The following is a 16,609-nucleotide window of genomic DNA, read 5'->3' on the forward strand; positions in this document are numbered from 1 at the left end:
GTTGGTGGGAGGATTCCCCCTTTTATTTTAGACAAGTTGGGTCACATTGATCTGAAGCCTAACTCCCTTGCAGACTGGAGTCCTTTTTAAAATAAATAAATAAATCAATTAATCAGTGACAGTCAGAACTCAATGTTACTATTTTGAAAACAAAAGGAGGGGGAAAGCCCCTGTGCACTCTGCCAAGAGAGAACAAAGAACAGCCAAAGCACACAACTTCTGGCATTTTACTTGGAAAGAAAGCGCTCATCCACATGTCAGGTAGGGAGCTGCCTTCTGCATTCTTGATCCAACCTGGCAAAGTTGCAGCTTGAATAAATAAATCCTGAACTGCAAAGTGCAAGAGAGACAGAGGCCCCAGGTGATCTTAATGTTTTGGAAGCTTCCTTGACAAACATTTGGTCTATAAACAAGCCCAGGACCAGACTGATATCCCTGATTCCCCCATAACTACTTGGAAGGGTGAGTGGCCAATCCATGCACTCTGGTGGGAGAGATGGTATGCCCAGTTCCTCCCTGTCCCCTCCCTCCATTGTGCATCCCATGCAAGAGCCTGACACCCCGGGGAGTGCAGGGACTGCTCTCTCATGTGTCCCACAAAGGCACCTAGCCCTACCTCATCCTTACTCCCTTTGGAAGGTCAGTCTAAAATCTGGTGCAGCCTGTTCTCTCTTGCATATGGCTACCCCAGGAGGCAAAGCAGCTTCACACTTCCCCTTACTTGGGTCCATGCTTAAATGGCATAATCTAGTGCATGCTTCTTGCGGTTTAATGTTAAAACTTCTAATGCCACATGGCCCTGCACTCTATAAAATCACACCAAGATAGCAGGAGAACCTGCTGTCTGAAAACTGAGTTCAGAGCTTCAGATAAGTGGCCACCCCACACCTGTGTGTCTCTGTTGCTAAGACTTCATACAAATGCTCTTAGCAACCTTGATGAGTGCAGTGGCCTCAAACTCATACAATGGTGACTTTCAGCAGGATGGCTTAGGAAATTAAAAACGAATCTGTTTTCTGCACCCAGATCAATTCCCTCTCCTTAAATGCATTGGCTACACTATTAGCTGCCTGACTCTGGCCTGTGACTTCACCCCAAGTAAATGCCCTAAGGACTGGGAATGTTGGATCACTCATTCACCCCTTGCAGAGGGAGAGGGAAGGAAGCTTGGTTCCCCAGACTGTATGGAATGAGGTAGCTACTCTCCTACGTGCATTTTTAAGGTTGAGCAAATGAAGGTAACTTTAATGTGCACTTCCAAGCTGAACTCAATTGCTCTCGAGTCGCCAGGACAAAAGCACTGGTTGTCTCATCTTGTGCAATTAGGCGTTTTTCTGTTGTTGTTGTTGTTGTAGTATATAGCCTGCACGGATTGTTTGCACAGCCTTCTGGTGTTGAGATAAGAAATATCTCTGCCTCTTACTAGCTGTGTGTTCCATCAGAACAATCTAGGGAAAACAACTTTCTTCAGGAAAGACTGCGTCTTTGAAAAAGGCTTTCCTATGTTTGAGTACAACCCCGCTTGGTACACACAAGTATTTATACTAATAAATCTATCTAACAACAAATACCATATGTCAGAAGCGAACTGTTCTCTCAAATGTGCTGACTCTCTGGGTTTGGCTCGTCAATCAGACACTCATGGACTCAATACTTAATGACCAAAGCAGCTGTCTTCCAGTGGGAACAAAAATAGGCTTCTCACTTGTAGATCTGAAGTGGAGTTTTGCCAGCCTGACAAATGCTGGCATACCTGTAAAATCTTACGACGACTCCTAGAATTCTAACTCACGAGCTGTCCAGGGTGCACCCCAGAAATGAGCTGACAGCCTGTCCTCGGATAGCAGGTGACTCTGTTGTATATAATGCAGATAGGTGCTCTCCTGAGCCAGTGGGCCTGATTCTGATCTTGCTTTCACCAGTGTAAAACTGAAATTCCATTCACTTCAATGGAGTCACTCTTGATTTATGCCAATGTGAGTTGATAATAGAGATCCAATGACTTATTTGCTTCTAGCCCAGCCTGGCACAGGGGCAGAAGAGAAAGGGGAGAAGCAGTGTTCCCTGTGCTTCTTTCTCTTTCACCTTTCTGTGTTGGCCGCCTTTTCCCCAGTCCCCCAAATCCACAAACTTGCTCTCTAAGCCAGCTTTATGAACAGCAAAAAATTGACCCACTATATGCCTTTCTCTGTTTCCTTAGAGCAAGTCATGGCGGAAGATCAAAAATATGGTGCAGTGGTCTCCCTTTGTTATGTCCTTCAAGAAAAAGTATCCTTGGATTCAACTAGCAGGGCATGCAGGTATGGACGGTTGAGCTGTGCCATGTCATCAAGGGAACCCTCCAGGGTGTGAGACTAATGAGGTGTTGGGAAGTCTCCTGGTTGTTCAGTTAATCAGCTCCCTGTGTTGGCCTCAATTGTCTCTGTGACGCTCATTAAGTGCTCACCTTGAATCATAGTGTGGAGACGAAGGAGATCCCAGTGTGGCATGCTTGGAAAGTGTAGTGCTATCACTGCTGCCAGATGCTGGACTTACTCCTATCACTCCAGCAGCAGAGGTTTGTGCTCGGCTGATGAAGGTTCCAAGTTTAAACCCTGCCCCTTAGCAATGTGCGGGGGTGTTACTCTCCTTTATCAGTCCCTGGAAGCTACTATGCTTAGAGGCAGTGGTTCAGGGGGCAGGGAAGGAGTGATAGTGGTCCCCCCCAAATGAGTAGTACATATAGCTTTTTCTCTCACTTGAGGTCTGTCATGTCAGATCCTGTTAACCTTTGACACTATGTAACACTCAATAGCAGTTCATTATACCTTGATTGTTCTGGGTGGGGATGTCAGCAGGGGCAGGAGGTTTCATGACTATCTGCCTGCTCTCCTCTGCGAAGGGTCTGCACCCAAGTAAACACTGTGTTGCCTTTTGTCTCTCAGGTAGCTTCAAGGCTGCAGCCAATGGCAGGATACTCAAGAAGCACTGTGAATCTGAGCAGCGCTGCTTGGACCGCTTGATGAACGACGTCCTTAAGCCCTTTGTTCCTGCCTACCATGGGGATGTGGTGAAGGATGGGGAGCGGTACAATCAGATGGAAGACCTGCTGGCTGAATTTGACTCCCCCTGCGTTATGGACTGCAAGATGGGAGTCAGGTTAGTGCCGATAGGTGCCTTGGCTTGTAACTGAGCAGAAAGGAGCAGCCTGAGTTCAAGAATCCAAATCCAGTGCTTAAAGCAACATAATATCCGAGTAAAGAATATCCAGAGCAAACTGGCTACTCTGACAGGCTCATCTGGCCATGGATGACTATTGCCCAGGACTTTAGAAAGGGAAGCCAAGCGGGTGGGGGTGGGAGACACAAAAGGAAACCTGGCCTGGGAAATGGTGGAACAGACTCCTGCAGTCACATGGTGGTGACTCTGTGGTGTACTGTGAAAGTGGATTGCTTGGTGTTGCATCAGTCTGCACTAGTAGCCCATTGCTGTTCCAGGGGTCTGAGGATGGCAGCTTTTGAGACAGTACCTTGCCCTGCTCTCTCAACCACAAGGGGCACCAATCTAAGGGGGGAGGGGCATTTCAGGAGTTGTATAGGGGTCAGAATAGAGACCCTTGAATGAAGCAGCTTTAAAAAGGTGAGACACAGAGAGAGAGCTCTGCTTGGGATCTCCCACCATAAGTTTGCCTTAAGTCCAGGCAGGGGTAGTATTTCTTAGCCATCACACACCTAGACCAAAACACAAGCAGTGCTGTCGCACACCCAGCTCTGGCTCTGGGGTGAAGAGCATCAGGGAGTTGCACCCCTCTCTGAAGGAAGAACAGCATTTACCACCTAATGTTTTACACTATCAAAGTACATTCTAGCGTGCTGGGACAAGGTCTATCCGGACAGCCAATGAAAACATCAGGGCATATGTGTATTCCATGTGGGGCTCTAGCCCATTCAAGCTGCAGCGAAGGCCTTGGTGCTAGCTGTCAGCCTTCTTGTATCTCTGCCTCACGCGCTCCACTTCTAACAGCTTTTAATCCTTTCCCTTACTTCTCACTTGCTCTTGCATGCTCTTTGGGATACAGCGTATAATATTCTATTCCAGTGGCTCTCAAACTTGCGACCCGCTGAGGGGTCCCGAGCCCCAGTTTGAGAACCCCTGTTCTACTGTGTCCTTCGTCAGTGAATCCTGAAGCCTTTCACAAAGGGTGAGCATACGTATCCTAGTCTTTCTTGGAACCCATATACGAACTATTAAAAGTCAATCCTGCAAACGCTTAGCTATGCAGACCTTAATCATGGAGCTAGTCCTGTTGACTTCAGTGGGCTATTTGAGCGAGTAAGGATTACACATGGGCAAGCATTGCACGATCAGGTTCTTAAGTTTTTATGTCGAAACCCAAAGCCAGTATGCAGATTCAGGCCAGATATAAACCACTAGCCAGCTTGGGTTTTAGATCCCCATAAAGGACATGCTTAAAGCTTAGATGTGGTAGAGACACTTATGCTTTCTGGAAAAGCTGACAGCTCTTGTGGGAAGAGAGGAATTTCTTTTTTTCCTTCTTCTTCCCTTTTTGAACTCCTGATGTGAAACATGAACTGGCATGTTAGACTGTCAGACACAAAACCCATACTCCCCTCCAGAGGGGGAGGAATGCAGGTAATGGAATGCTGGCCGTCTCCAAGCTAGCAGCATCTCCCCCCCTTCATCCCCCAGCACTCGGGCATGGGTTGAAGTGTAACTTGGAGGAAATGGGGACTGGGTCTGTCCCCTGGGGTGACAATTAAATCTTGTTCACAAGAAAACCCACTGTCCTAGTAACTCTGCCCATGTGCTTTTCTTTGTATCTCTGAAAGGAGGCAGGCTGTTCTGCTGTACTGTTTTGGTTGGCCTCTGCTTCACAGAAGGGGAATGAAGTTCAAGTTACTGCATGAACAAGTAGAAAAATATTCTGAGCAGGGTTAACCAGTGCTTTGCCCAAAAGAGCACATCCTCATCAAGGAGGTTACGGAAGATCATTTCCTTAAAATTTGCTTGCACTGGCAGTGATGATAGGCCTGGTCTGTGTTGGTGTCGTTGACAAGCCGGGAGGCTACAGCAGTGCAGGAAGTTGTGAAAGGGGCTGTATATCCCTTTGCCACACTGTTATCGGTGGGTGGAATTAGGCAAAATCATCTGCATGTGATTGCTAAGCCGGTAGCTAGAGCTTGACTTTCAGGGGAGATCTGCAATGCAGTGGAGTCAAAACAGCATTTGTGTTAAAATATACATAATGATGCAACAAGGTGCACACTAAAGCTTACCAACGGAGATTCAATGAGGAAAGCAAATTGCATTTTCAATTCCTAACGCCTCCGGGGCAGGATCTCGACAGTGGCTAGGCAGCTGGGGTGCTGTGACTGCTGTTTGTTACACCAGACCTGGCTTGCTGACTGTGGCCTCCACATGCTAGCATAATAAAGAAAGAACTGTCTACTTCCAGCTGTGTACAGCTCCTAACACATAGCTGCTCAGGGTCCCTAGATGTTACCACAATACAAAACAAGGCTTATAGCCATAATTGCTGCTACATGAAGCTTACAATGTTCAGTGGCTAGCAGAGGATTTAGGAATCTAGAGAGCAAGGGTCCAAGCCAAAGGATTGAGACATATACTCTGGCTTGTCAGAAATGGGATTTTGGTTCAGGCTTATCTCCTCAAATATGTTGCACCCCAGAAGGTTAAAGCGTTCCTCTAAGCAGGAGCTGTGGGTTTTCCCATTCTGGCAATGCTGTGAAGATAGTGTACTCCATACGGTGTTGTGGGTGCAGGCAGAGAGTGCTTGTTTACGCCTTGCCACCCTTCTTCTATCCAAGTGGGAAGCAATACTGCCTTGCTTTGGAAGGCAGCGGCCTCCTCCAGTTACCTTCAGCCTAAAGTCAGATTCGTAGGGGCACAGGTGATGGATAAAGCCTAGGGGAAACTGAGAGGGAGAGGGAAGGGTATTCACAAATGAAGAGACTCTGGACTCCTCACTATGCTCAGAGGGTGAGTATTTCAGACCACACTGCCTGCTCCCTCCCCCCACCCAAAAGTTACATGCTAACTCACGGGTCTGCAGCCTTTCAGAAGTGGTGTGCCGAGTCTTCATTTATTCACTCCAATTTAAGGTTTCGCGTGCCAGTAATAGATTTTAATGTTTTTAGAAGGTCTCTTTCTATAGGTCCATAATATATAACTAAATTATTGTTGTGTGTTAAGTAAATAAGGTTTTTTAAATGTTTAAGAAGCTTCATTTAAAAGTAAATTAAAATGCAGAGCCCCCTGGACCGGTGGCCAGGACCCGGGCAGTGTGAGTGCCACTGAAAATCAGCTCGCGTGCCACCTTTGGCACGTGTGCCATAGGTTGCCTACCCCTGTGAAGCCACAGCCCTTCGCCACTTTGTTTTAGGTGAGGTTTTAAAAGAGAGGAGGCTCTGGTAATGTCCTGTCTTGGTTTCTGAAACAGATATAAACTGGCCTAGCAAGGTCCCATGAACAATATGCATAACCCCGTCTCACATATTCTCTCTAGCACACACCCCCTTGGGTTCTACTTGAGATGTGGAAGCAAAGCGCCTGTTGAGCACCACTGCCTGGGCATAGGCAAAACAGAAAGAAAGCATGGCCCATCTGCAGAGAGCTAGTCCTTAGCTACCTAATAGAACAGCTTTCTTGTAACTGATCTCTGGATGTGAAGTGTTAAAGAGTGAAAGGGATACAGCAGGGTTATTTGCTGCATTGTGTCTTGCTGGGGTATCCAATCTGCCATACCAAACTACTTGGACTCTGACGGGATCCCAATACAAAACAGGATTGAACTGAGACAGTCGCTGGCAGAGAGACTTCCAAAAACCATGCTATAGGGCAGAGGTGGGCAAACTATGGCCCACAGGCTGCATCTGGCCTGCCAGCCATTTTAATCCGGCCCTCGAGCTCCCACTGGATCTGGGGCTTGCCCTGCTCTGGAGCTCCAGACAGGGAGCAGGGCCACTCCACGCAGCTCCTGGAAGCAGCAGCATGACCCCGCTCCGACTCCTATACATAAGGGCATCCAGGGGGCCCCGCTCCACACACTGATTCTGACCCCACCCCAAGCACTGCCTCCACAGCTACCATTGGCTGTGAACCGCGGCCAATGGGAGCTGCAGGGGCAGCGCCTGCAGATGGGGCAGCGTGCAGCAGAGCCACGTGGCTGCACCTCTGTGTAGGAGCCAGAGTGGGGACATGCCACTGCTTTTGGTAAGCGCTGCCCAGAGCCTGCACCCCTGAGCCACCCAACCCCCTGCCCCAGCCCTGATCCCCCTCCTGCCCTCCGAACCCCTCAGTCCCAGCCCGGAGCACCCTCCTGTACTCCAAACCCATCATCCCCAGCCCCACCCCAGAGCCTGCACCCCCAGTTGGAGCCCTCCTCACTACCTGCCCCAGCCCAGAGCCCCCTCCCGCACCCTGAACTCCTCATTTCTGACCCCACCCCAGAGCCCACTCCCCCAGCCAGAGCCCTCACCCCATTCCGCACCCCAACCCCAATTTTGTGAGCATTCATGGCCTGCCATACAATTTCTATACCCAGATGTGGCCCTCGGGCCAAAAAGTTTGCCCACCCCTGCTATAGGGAGTGGAATTTCAGTAGGTGATACTTTTTCTCAGTCTGTGTCAAAGCAATTTCCTACCATTGTGTAGAGGGCCCTGCTCTGCTATTCTGAAGATGTAAAATCAAGGTTTTGATCCCTTGTAGCTATTAAAGATGTGGTGCGACTTTATGAATAACCTCTGTGTCCTGGCTAGATTCACATTGTGGTAATTACATTCTGCCTTCCTGAATTCCCACTGCATTTCAACTGGGTGGCTTTCCACCTGCTCTCCTAAACTGTTAAATGGCTGCCCCAGAGCTAGATGCATTTTCACAGGTAGGTTAAATGATTCTTTTAGAATCTTTACTACTTCAAGTGGGCTTTGAGGATTATAGCTTGTGAAATACTGATTCATATGTATTTCTAGAGTGAAACTTACCACTGGGGGCAAGGCCTGTGGGGAAGGATGGGGGATCCATGAGTCGGAAGATTAAGGCCTGATATCATGAACAAGTCCTCTGCTTGGGAAGCAGCAAATGGTGAAGGTGATTGAATGTCTGCTACCGGAGGAAGGGATAGAATTTGATTTTTATGTATTTATAATTTTGATGGATAATATCACCAATGTGTATTTATAAGCATGTTTTCTATTGCTAGCTATTTAAATTTTCACAGAGGTGTGAAATTCTGGGGCTGGGGGCAGGGGGGAGGGCAACAATGGAGGTGTCAGAAATAATTATTTAATGGTAATAGACATTGAGATACAGAAAGTTGAACCTTCATAACCATTAAAACACAAATTGTCAACATCACGCGGCAAAATATGTAAAGTAAAAATCCTTAAATCAGACTTTAGTAAGTTCTCAAGCGGCATTTTTCTTACTTGGCCAAGCTGTAAATTTTGATGATTGTCGATGGAAAGATTTTTTTTGTCAGTTTGTGTGTGTATGTGCGTGTGCGTGCACAGTGAAATTGACGTTTGCCGATAAAAATCAAATCCTTCCAAGCCTACCTATAGAGCACAAATCAGTGCTGTGAACTGTGACAACAGGGCCGTGGTAAAGAGCAGTGGAGATGCCAAACCCTGCAAAGAGTTTATTCCTTAGCAGATCTTGTTAGTTCAACAGATGGTGGCAAAAGTGTGTTCTGAGAGGGACTTATCCGAAGGCAGGTCATAGATGTTGCTTGTGACTGAGCAGATGCTATCTCAGCATTTCCACCCTGTCCTAGAGGAGCCTGCCCTTTCCCCACCCGCAGGTTTCTCTAGGAAGTGGCAGCTTACATCTATCTGGAGGCTGACTTGAAACAGCTGTAAGACTTCATTGCCAATCCCCCTGATTTAGCACAGTTATCACTGTGAGATGACTGGCCAAAATCCACAGCAAGGGTAATAAACATTCTGCATGTCTGTTCAGAGAACAGGATTTCAGATAAATGGGACCCAGAACAATAAAATCTATGGAAAAGGACATGTATGTCCAATGGAGGAACACACACTCCAGCCCCACCCACTTGTCTCATTGTTTTCCATTATGAATCGTACAGACCTGTTCAAAGTTACATCTCTTCACTCTGCTCTGTACTTTACAGGAGTGGGAACAAGGTTGTGCCTCCTTGATAGTCCAACTGAAACAGACTAACGCCAGACGAACTAAGCTATCTCAAAACAGCTCTGTGTGAAAACATCCTGTTTAATACCCTGTTTGCTGCAGCACACCGTGGTGTGCGGTGAGGGGGCAGGGTCATGTACCAAAAAGAACAAGACAGACTTCAAGAAAAGTCAGAGCATGTCAGCTGATTCTCAAAGGGAACATCAGATGCTGTTAACAGTCAAGTGTTGGGATGTAGCAACTTTTCTCCCTCGCTTTTTGAATTGTGCCAGTTTCCATGGTACATGGTCAGTTGACATAGCACATTTTGAAAGCTTCATTTAGCTCGGGAGAATAACTCCTTGTTTAGGTTTGCTCAGCATTTCAAACTAGTTATCCAAGACAAACCTTGAGTAATCTGCTCCTAACTTGTTCCAGAGGAGAAGGGTTGAGTGAGAGAGAAAACCTCCCCCTTCTTGTTGATGACACTGATTTGGTGCACGTTAAGGATCTGAGGCTTGAGTGGAAGTTAGGTAGGGCCTTGAACGTGATTGCAAAAACCTCATGCAGTTGTGCAGTGGCCAGATCAGTGGTCTTGGAAAATGATCTCACTGGCTGCATTTCTGTATGGGCTGGAGGGGATGTTGTGGGTGGGGGCCACAGAAGAGGTTACAGTAACCGGAGTGGTGAGGGCCCAGACAGTTTTAGCTGAAGGCTGATCTTTGGAATGAGGGAGGGGAAGACATGGCAGGATTTGGACATTGCACTGTGCAGGAGAGGTGCTTACTACCTCGCAGGACAGGTCAGTTGGTGGAGAAAACCTACATCTCTTAAATACCACATCAGCGGCATCCTAAGCTTATCCAGTTTTTGTCCAGGACCGAACTTGGTCATCTGTTTCTCTGATATCTTTGACTTGCTTCAGCAAATCCCCATAGAGTCACCTCTCTGTTATGTCAACTCTACCTATTGATCAGGAGATGACATCATCTAATGTCCCAGAGTCCTGTTAGATATTTCGCAGTGAGAGGAGGGTAGCTGTGTTGGAATAGATCTGACAGAGGTGTTACCGGCCTGCCTAGGTCTTCAGAGCCCAGTCGCACCTGTCAGGAGGGAACTGTGGGGCCCCAAGGATAGGCAGAGCAGGGAAACTAATCTGATTTTAGCCATATTAATTTTGAATCCTGAGTAAATTCAGAATGTCTGAAGTATTTGCAATAGGGTGGAAGCTTGGGGTACTAAACTGTGCAGGATCGGTTAAACAAGTCTTTATGTAGGTTAACGTCTTCACATTTCTCTATAGGCAGTTACTCCCTGGATATCTTCTGTTATCCCAGGTACATGCTTTCTGGGGTAAGGACCATTGCTAACTATGCAGTTCCTGATACAGCAGGGCTCTGATTCTGACTGTAGCCTCTAGGCACTACAGGAGTACAAGTGTCTTGTGTTTCTCTTGGCCCCCTCTGCAAATGACAGAGCAGCTCCTACTGAGCCAGCCCTTGGAACATGTTATGAATTGGACCACTTTGGGGTTGCGCCTGAATTGTAATGTCTGTCTGTGGGCTGAGCTCTGAATGATGGCAGGTGGGTTGGAAATAAAAAAGCTTTTCTGTGCATGCTGCATTTGCCTTCTGTATCTCCTTTCTTGGTGTAACTGAAGGTAGCTGATGGACTTTTCCTGTACCGCGTCTCAGGTTGCTAATGTTGAGTTTTTATTTGTAACACCTGTTCATAGGTTACGTGGCCTGAGGCTCCTGGGCATGGGCGGCCTGTATACATATTTATTGCAACCCCAGGTGTTGGGGGTTCTTGTTCTTTGGAAATTGCCCGTACGACACTGCCTCTTTAGGTCTTAGTCCTGTGAGGACCTTGCGTGCCCTCACTTCCAAGTGAAGTCAGTGGGAATTGAAGGCACTTGGACTTCCTGTTACGGACTATATTGGGGGATCAGTCCCTTGGTAAGGAGTGCCATCCCTCCTCAGTGCTATTAACATGTTCAGACAGTGACCATAATACATTGGAACCGTACTGCACTCATGAACTGCTAATAATCTTTCCACCTCCTTTGCAGAACGTATTTGGAAGAAGAGCTAACAAAGGCCAGAAAGAAACCAAGCCTGCGGAAGGACATGTATCAGAAGATGATTGAAGTAGATCCCAGTGCCCCGACCGAGGAGGAGAATGCCCTGCATGCAGTAACCAAGCCCCGATATATGCAGTGGAGGGAGACCATTAGTTCTACAGCAACACTGGGATTCAGAATCGAGGGGATAAAGGTGAGGTTGCTTGACCCGTCTCTATGTCATTACACTGGTCACTGGCAGGGTTCATGGGAAAACCAACCTGGGAGAAGTATTAATTTCCCGCAACCTGGGAGTAGCATGAAGTTTCTGTAGCCAAACTTGATGAAATGTGCACGCAGAACGATCTCTCTGAGCCAGGCTCATGGCATTTCAAGATGTCCTGTGCCACCTTATGGCTTCTGAGGGAGAGCCTTGGAAAACTGCTCTTTCCACCCAAAACAGCAGGCAAACTTTGACTAAACTTTTGCTTTGGGTCCTAACTTGCCCAAATAACAGAGAACTGAGCCCCTTCCAAACTTTAGAGAAATTTCAAAAAAAAATTGGGATCCAACTCCGTGACCTGAAAATTCAAAGCAGAATTTGTTTCTGCCCCTTCCCCTTCCAATCTCTCAAGATCTGGCTGTATAAGAGAGGAGTGAAATGTTGTGATAAAGGCACAAGTAAACTGGGAAAAGTCTGCCTGACAAATAAGTCCTCTGTAAAAACTCTGCCCATTTTACTCATGTTTCACTGAGTGCCACTGTCCCGGGTGGCACTCGAGGGCTAGGAACTCTAACTACTGAAAAGCTAGGCCATGTAGCTTTGCCACGGGAGCGCTGTAGCATAGACCCTTCCTATAGTGATGGAAGAGATTTTTTCCATCGATGTTGGTAATCTACCTCCCCGAATAGCAGTAGCTAGATTGACAGAAGAATTCTTCCATCGCCATAGCCGTGTCTATGCTAGGGCTTAATTCGGCTTAGCTACGGCATTCAGGAGTGGGGATTTTTCACACCCCTGAGTGCTGTAGTTATGCGGACCCAACTTGTAAGTGTAGACCAGGCCCTAGACCAGGGGCGGGCAAACTTTTTGGCCTGAGGGCCGCATCGGGTTTTGGAAATTGTATGGGGGGGCTGGTTAGGGGAGGAGGGCGTGGCCCGCCTTCCCCCATTTCTCGCCCCCTGACAGCCCACCCCCGGGACCCTGCCCCATCCACCCCTCCCCTGCTCCCTGTCCCCTGACTGCCCCTGGAACCCCTGGCCCTGACTGCCCCCTGCCGTCCTATCCAACCCCCCCTCCTTCCTGACTGCCACCCCTGGACCCCTGCCCCCCATTCAACCCCCCTGCTCCCCGCTCTCTGACCGCCCCAACCCCTATCCACACCCCCGCCCCCTGACCACCACCCTGAACTCCCCTGCCCTCTATCCAACCCCCCCTGCTCCCTGCCCTCTTACCACGCTGCCTGGAGCACCGGTGGCTGGTGGCGCTACAGCCACGCACCATGCAGCACAGAGCACCAGGTCAGGCCGGGCTCTGCAGCTGCGCTGCCCCAGAAGCTCCCAGCCCCGCTACCCAGAGCATTGCGCCAGCAGCGGGGCGAGCTGAGGCTGCGGGGAAGGGGGAACAGCGGGGGAGGGGCCGGGGGCTAACCTCCTGGGGCAGGAGGGTCCCGCGGGCTGCCAGTTTGCCCACCTCTGCCCTAGACTAATAGTTGCTGTGTAACATCCTAGCAGTTTAAAGCTGCCCTCTAGAGGCAGCCTGTCTAACTGACTTTGCAGCACTTCTCAGAGTGCAGAGGCTGTGATCCTAATTGCATCTATGAAATTAAAACTATAGTAGATTGGGGGAGAGGGGTGGGGAGGAACAGACAAAAACATGATCCAATCTTTCTAGTACATGAGCCATTCTCTATAATGAAGAGAAGCAAAAGCCTGTATGGATCTGAACTTTACCAAAGCTCAGGGTGTCTGTTTTGGTGTCTGGAATTGTCATGCTAAAGTTCTGAGCTGAAATCTTGATCCAAACCAGAATGTGGGTTTTAGTTTGTGCCCATCTCCGATTGCAGTATCAAGGCATGATCATGATCAGGGGCTATGGAGATTCCTCTCCCACGTAATGAGATGCTCTGTCTCTTTAAACATGATGGGTAACTCTTGCAAAAGTGCTGAAGGACGTGTCTTCACTGCAGAATTAATTTAGGTTATCTGTGCTTGAGTTACTTCTCTCAATTTTAGCCTAGCTTGAGTGAGAGCAGCCACACTGCAAAATAGCATGCAAGCTGCTTTGTCCACTCGGGTGCTGCACTCACTCGTGAGAGGGTCTAAGAATTCTGGGGGCTGTCTCACGGTCCTTGGCACTGCAGTAAGCAGAGCCACTCTATGAATTAGCTCCCAGAGAATTGTGGAGGAACTTGTCTGTCCCTTCATGAGGACTGGTGGTTAGAGGAGAGGAATTATGGGAAGGCATTGGAGGACTAGTGGCACATGAGTGGAACTAGCCTTCAGCCACACTACAGGATGGTCGTTTTAGCAACTAATGAGTTCTGCTTACTCGAGCTGCAGCCTGAGCCCCCTTATGGGCCAACCAACTTGATTTACAAGCACCACACTCAAGTGAAGGGTTAGTATGTGTGAATGGGGAACAAGTTACAATTTTGCAGTGAAGACAAGCCCTAAGTGACTGAGGGTATGTCCACACTACTGCGACACAGCTATAGCACTGCAGCTGTGCCACTGTAGCACCGTAGTGTAGATGTGTCCTACCTCAACAGAAGGGGTTGGTAATCAATGTAGGTAATCCACCTCTCCAAAAAGGTGGTAGCTAGGCTAATGGAAGAATTCAACAGTGGGAGTTATGTCACCCTAACTGCTTGGCACAGGGCACAAAATTTTTCACAGCCTTTAGCGATGTAGCTAGATTGATCACATTTTTAGGTGTAGATCAGGCCTTAGAAGCCTAAGTCTCATGGCAAGTTAATGGGTCTTAGGCGCTTTCAAACCCTTTACTAGAGATAAACATCAAATAGCGGTAGAACTGAATTAAAATGAAGGAAACCCTGCTTTGAACTGGGGAGAAGGGCAGAAGGGATTAAGAGTTCAGCTCCACTAACAAGTGGTCAGATTGATTAAAACAAGCTGAGGTTAAAACAAGTGGTAAGTGGTGGTTAAAATGAGTAGTGGCACTCGCTGCAACTGACATCCACACCCCAGCTGCTCCTTCAGTACTCTGTGGAGATCGTCCTAATAACAGCCCCATTTCCTAACACTCTTTGATCAGCGGGGAAATGGCTGACGTAGAGATTATTTGTATTGTCATTAGTCATTGGATTTAAAACTCAGTCAACATTCTCAGGGCCGGCGCTTCCATTTAGGCGACCTAGGCAGTCGCCTAGGGAGCCAGGATTTGGCGGGGGTGACATTTTGTCGGGAGGGCGGCAGGCGGCTCCAGTGGACCTCCCACAGGCGTGCCTGCGGAGGGTCCGCTGGTCCCACGGCTCCGGTGGAGCCTGCGGGCAGGAACGCCTGCGGCAGGTCCACCAGAGCCGCGGGACCGGCGGTGAAATGGGTAGAGCCAGCCCTGCGCCTAGGGCGCCAAAAACCCTGGCGCCGCTCCTGAACATTCTCACAGCTGCTGTTTCAGGCTGTCTGCATAACTGGGCAGGCGTCACTGCGTCCATTTACATTAGGGAAGGCTTCGCAACCACAAGGTTGAGAGACTTGGAAAGTGCGGGGCTAAATGCAAGCATACATTCTGGTGCAAAGACAGTGCCCCATTGAAAAGCACCTTCTTACTGAACTGCTGTCACTGGACCACTTCAACCCATGCTCCTAGCAAATGTTTTTCCTTGGACAAACGCTGAGCAATGAAGGCGATCTCATTGTGAGAAGAGGAGACCTTTCTGAGGTTGAATCGATGCAACAAGATTCATGACTAGCGGGTGGTATTGCATTTGTATCTGTCTGTGTCACTCAGGGACTTGCTGAAAGGGGCTAAAGTAAGAATAATCATTTTTTTCAGCATGGTTGGTGTGCTGCAACATAGCCGCCTTCCTGAGAGGCCTCCACCAGTGGCTACCTTCCCCTTAAAAAACCTTTGTCGTCTGGCCATAATCCACACTCCCTCATCTGTTCCACCAGTTCTGACCACTGCTCAGTTTTCCCCTTCCCCTCCAGTTCTATTAGAGGCTGATTCTTAACTGACACCTTACTGATAACTGTCCCATTTCACTGACTTTCTGAGCCCTCTTCAAAACACCACTAAATCCCCTCCTCTTTGCTCCCTCCACCCAGTCAGACAGTTCCCTATATCAGCCCTTAATCTGAACAACCCTTCACCCATTTCCATTGCTGTAACGGTCACTGTTTGGCTGGTGCACTTTATGAAACTAAAACTAAAAAGTAGCTGGATCAGTTAGGACTAAATCTTGCATATGGTGATTCGTCTGTTGCTTCTCTCTGTCCTCGTGCTAAGATTGAGTGTATTTATCTGTTGATAGTTTTCTGGGCTGCATGCTTGGTCTAAAGGATTATATATAGGGATACCGCAAGGGGATGGACTCATCTAATTGAGTCTTTTGCCTCTAATTACTGTAATTCTCCTTAAATCCCTCAGTTCCTAGATTCCTCCCACCCCCAATCTAGAGAACTGACATTCACTTTGGTTACTGGCATAGATCTTTCCCCCTGCCTATAAGTTGAAGTTTTTACACAGAGCAAATGTTGCTGAATTGTATTACTTTGCTTGCTTCATAGCTGGATAAGCATCCCCTGCTGAGAACAGGCATTCAGTATCTTGAAGCTGCTATTGAAGCCTCAAGGGGAAATTTAGGAAAGTTTTATTGAGAGACGGTTCTTGGTTTTTCCTTCCCTACTTTCTCGCTATGGACATCTTCCTGGAAAAACAGGATTGTCTGGAGTAATCTACCCTGTAAGTTGTCTGTAGTGGAGATCTCGATACAGAGGATCTTGTGCTACAAGTACCGATAGGCAAAGTGTTGTGGGGTGGAGCAAGAGACTTGCATGAAGAGAGCCTTAGGGCAGGTCTACACTAAGGGCGGGGGTCGAACTAGGGTACGCAAGTTCAGCTACGTGAATAGCGTAGCTGAACTCAAAGTACCCTAGTTCGAACTACTTACCCGTCCAGACGCCGCGGGATCGAAGTCCGTGGCCCCAAGGTTGACTCCGCCACCGCCGTTTGCAGTGGTGGAGTACCGGAGTCGACCGGAGCGCGCATGGAGTTTGAACTATCGCGTCTAGATTAGACGCGATAGTTCGAACTCCGAGAAGTCGAACTCACCGCGTCGACCCGGCAGGTAAGTGTAGACTAGCCCTTAGTGAATGTATCAAGTTCCAAGAGGAGGGCAATGGAGTCTAGTAGGCAGACTGCAAGACTG

The 16,609-nt window shown here is 48.3% G+C and overlaps 1 protein-coding gene across 1 annotated transcript in view; it reads left to right on the top strand.

Moving 5' to 3' along the window:
* Nucleotides 1–16,609, top strand: part of ITPKB (inositol-trisphosphate 3-kinase B) — a 119,356-nt gene that overhangs the window by 81,118 nt on the left and 21,629 nt on the right. The window contains exons 3-5 of the mRNA XM_045009474.1: nt 2,201–2,300; nt 2,925–3,138; nt 11,226–11,430. Coding sequence (XP_044865409.1) covers nt 2,201–2,300; nt 2,925–3,138; nt 11,226–11,430 — 519 coding nt within the window. The remainder of the gene's footprint in view (nt 1–2,200; nt 2,301–2,924; nt 3,139–11,225; nt 11,431–16,609) is intronic.

The sequence above is a fragment of the Mauremys mutica genome, chromosome 3 (genome assembly GCF_020497125.1).
Source record: "Mauremys mutica isolate MM-2020 ecotype Southern chromosome 3, ASM2049712v1, whole genome shotgun sequence".
NCBI classification, from domain to species: Eukaryota; Metazoa; Chordata; order Testudines; family Geoemydidae; genus Mauremys; species Mauremys mutica.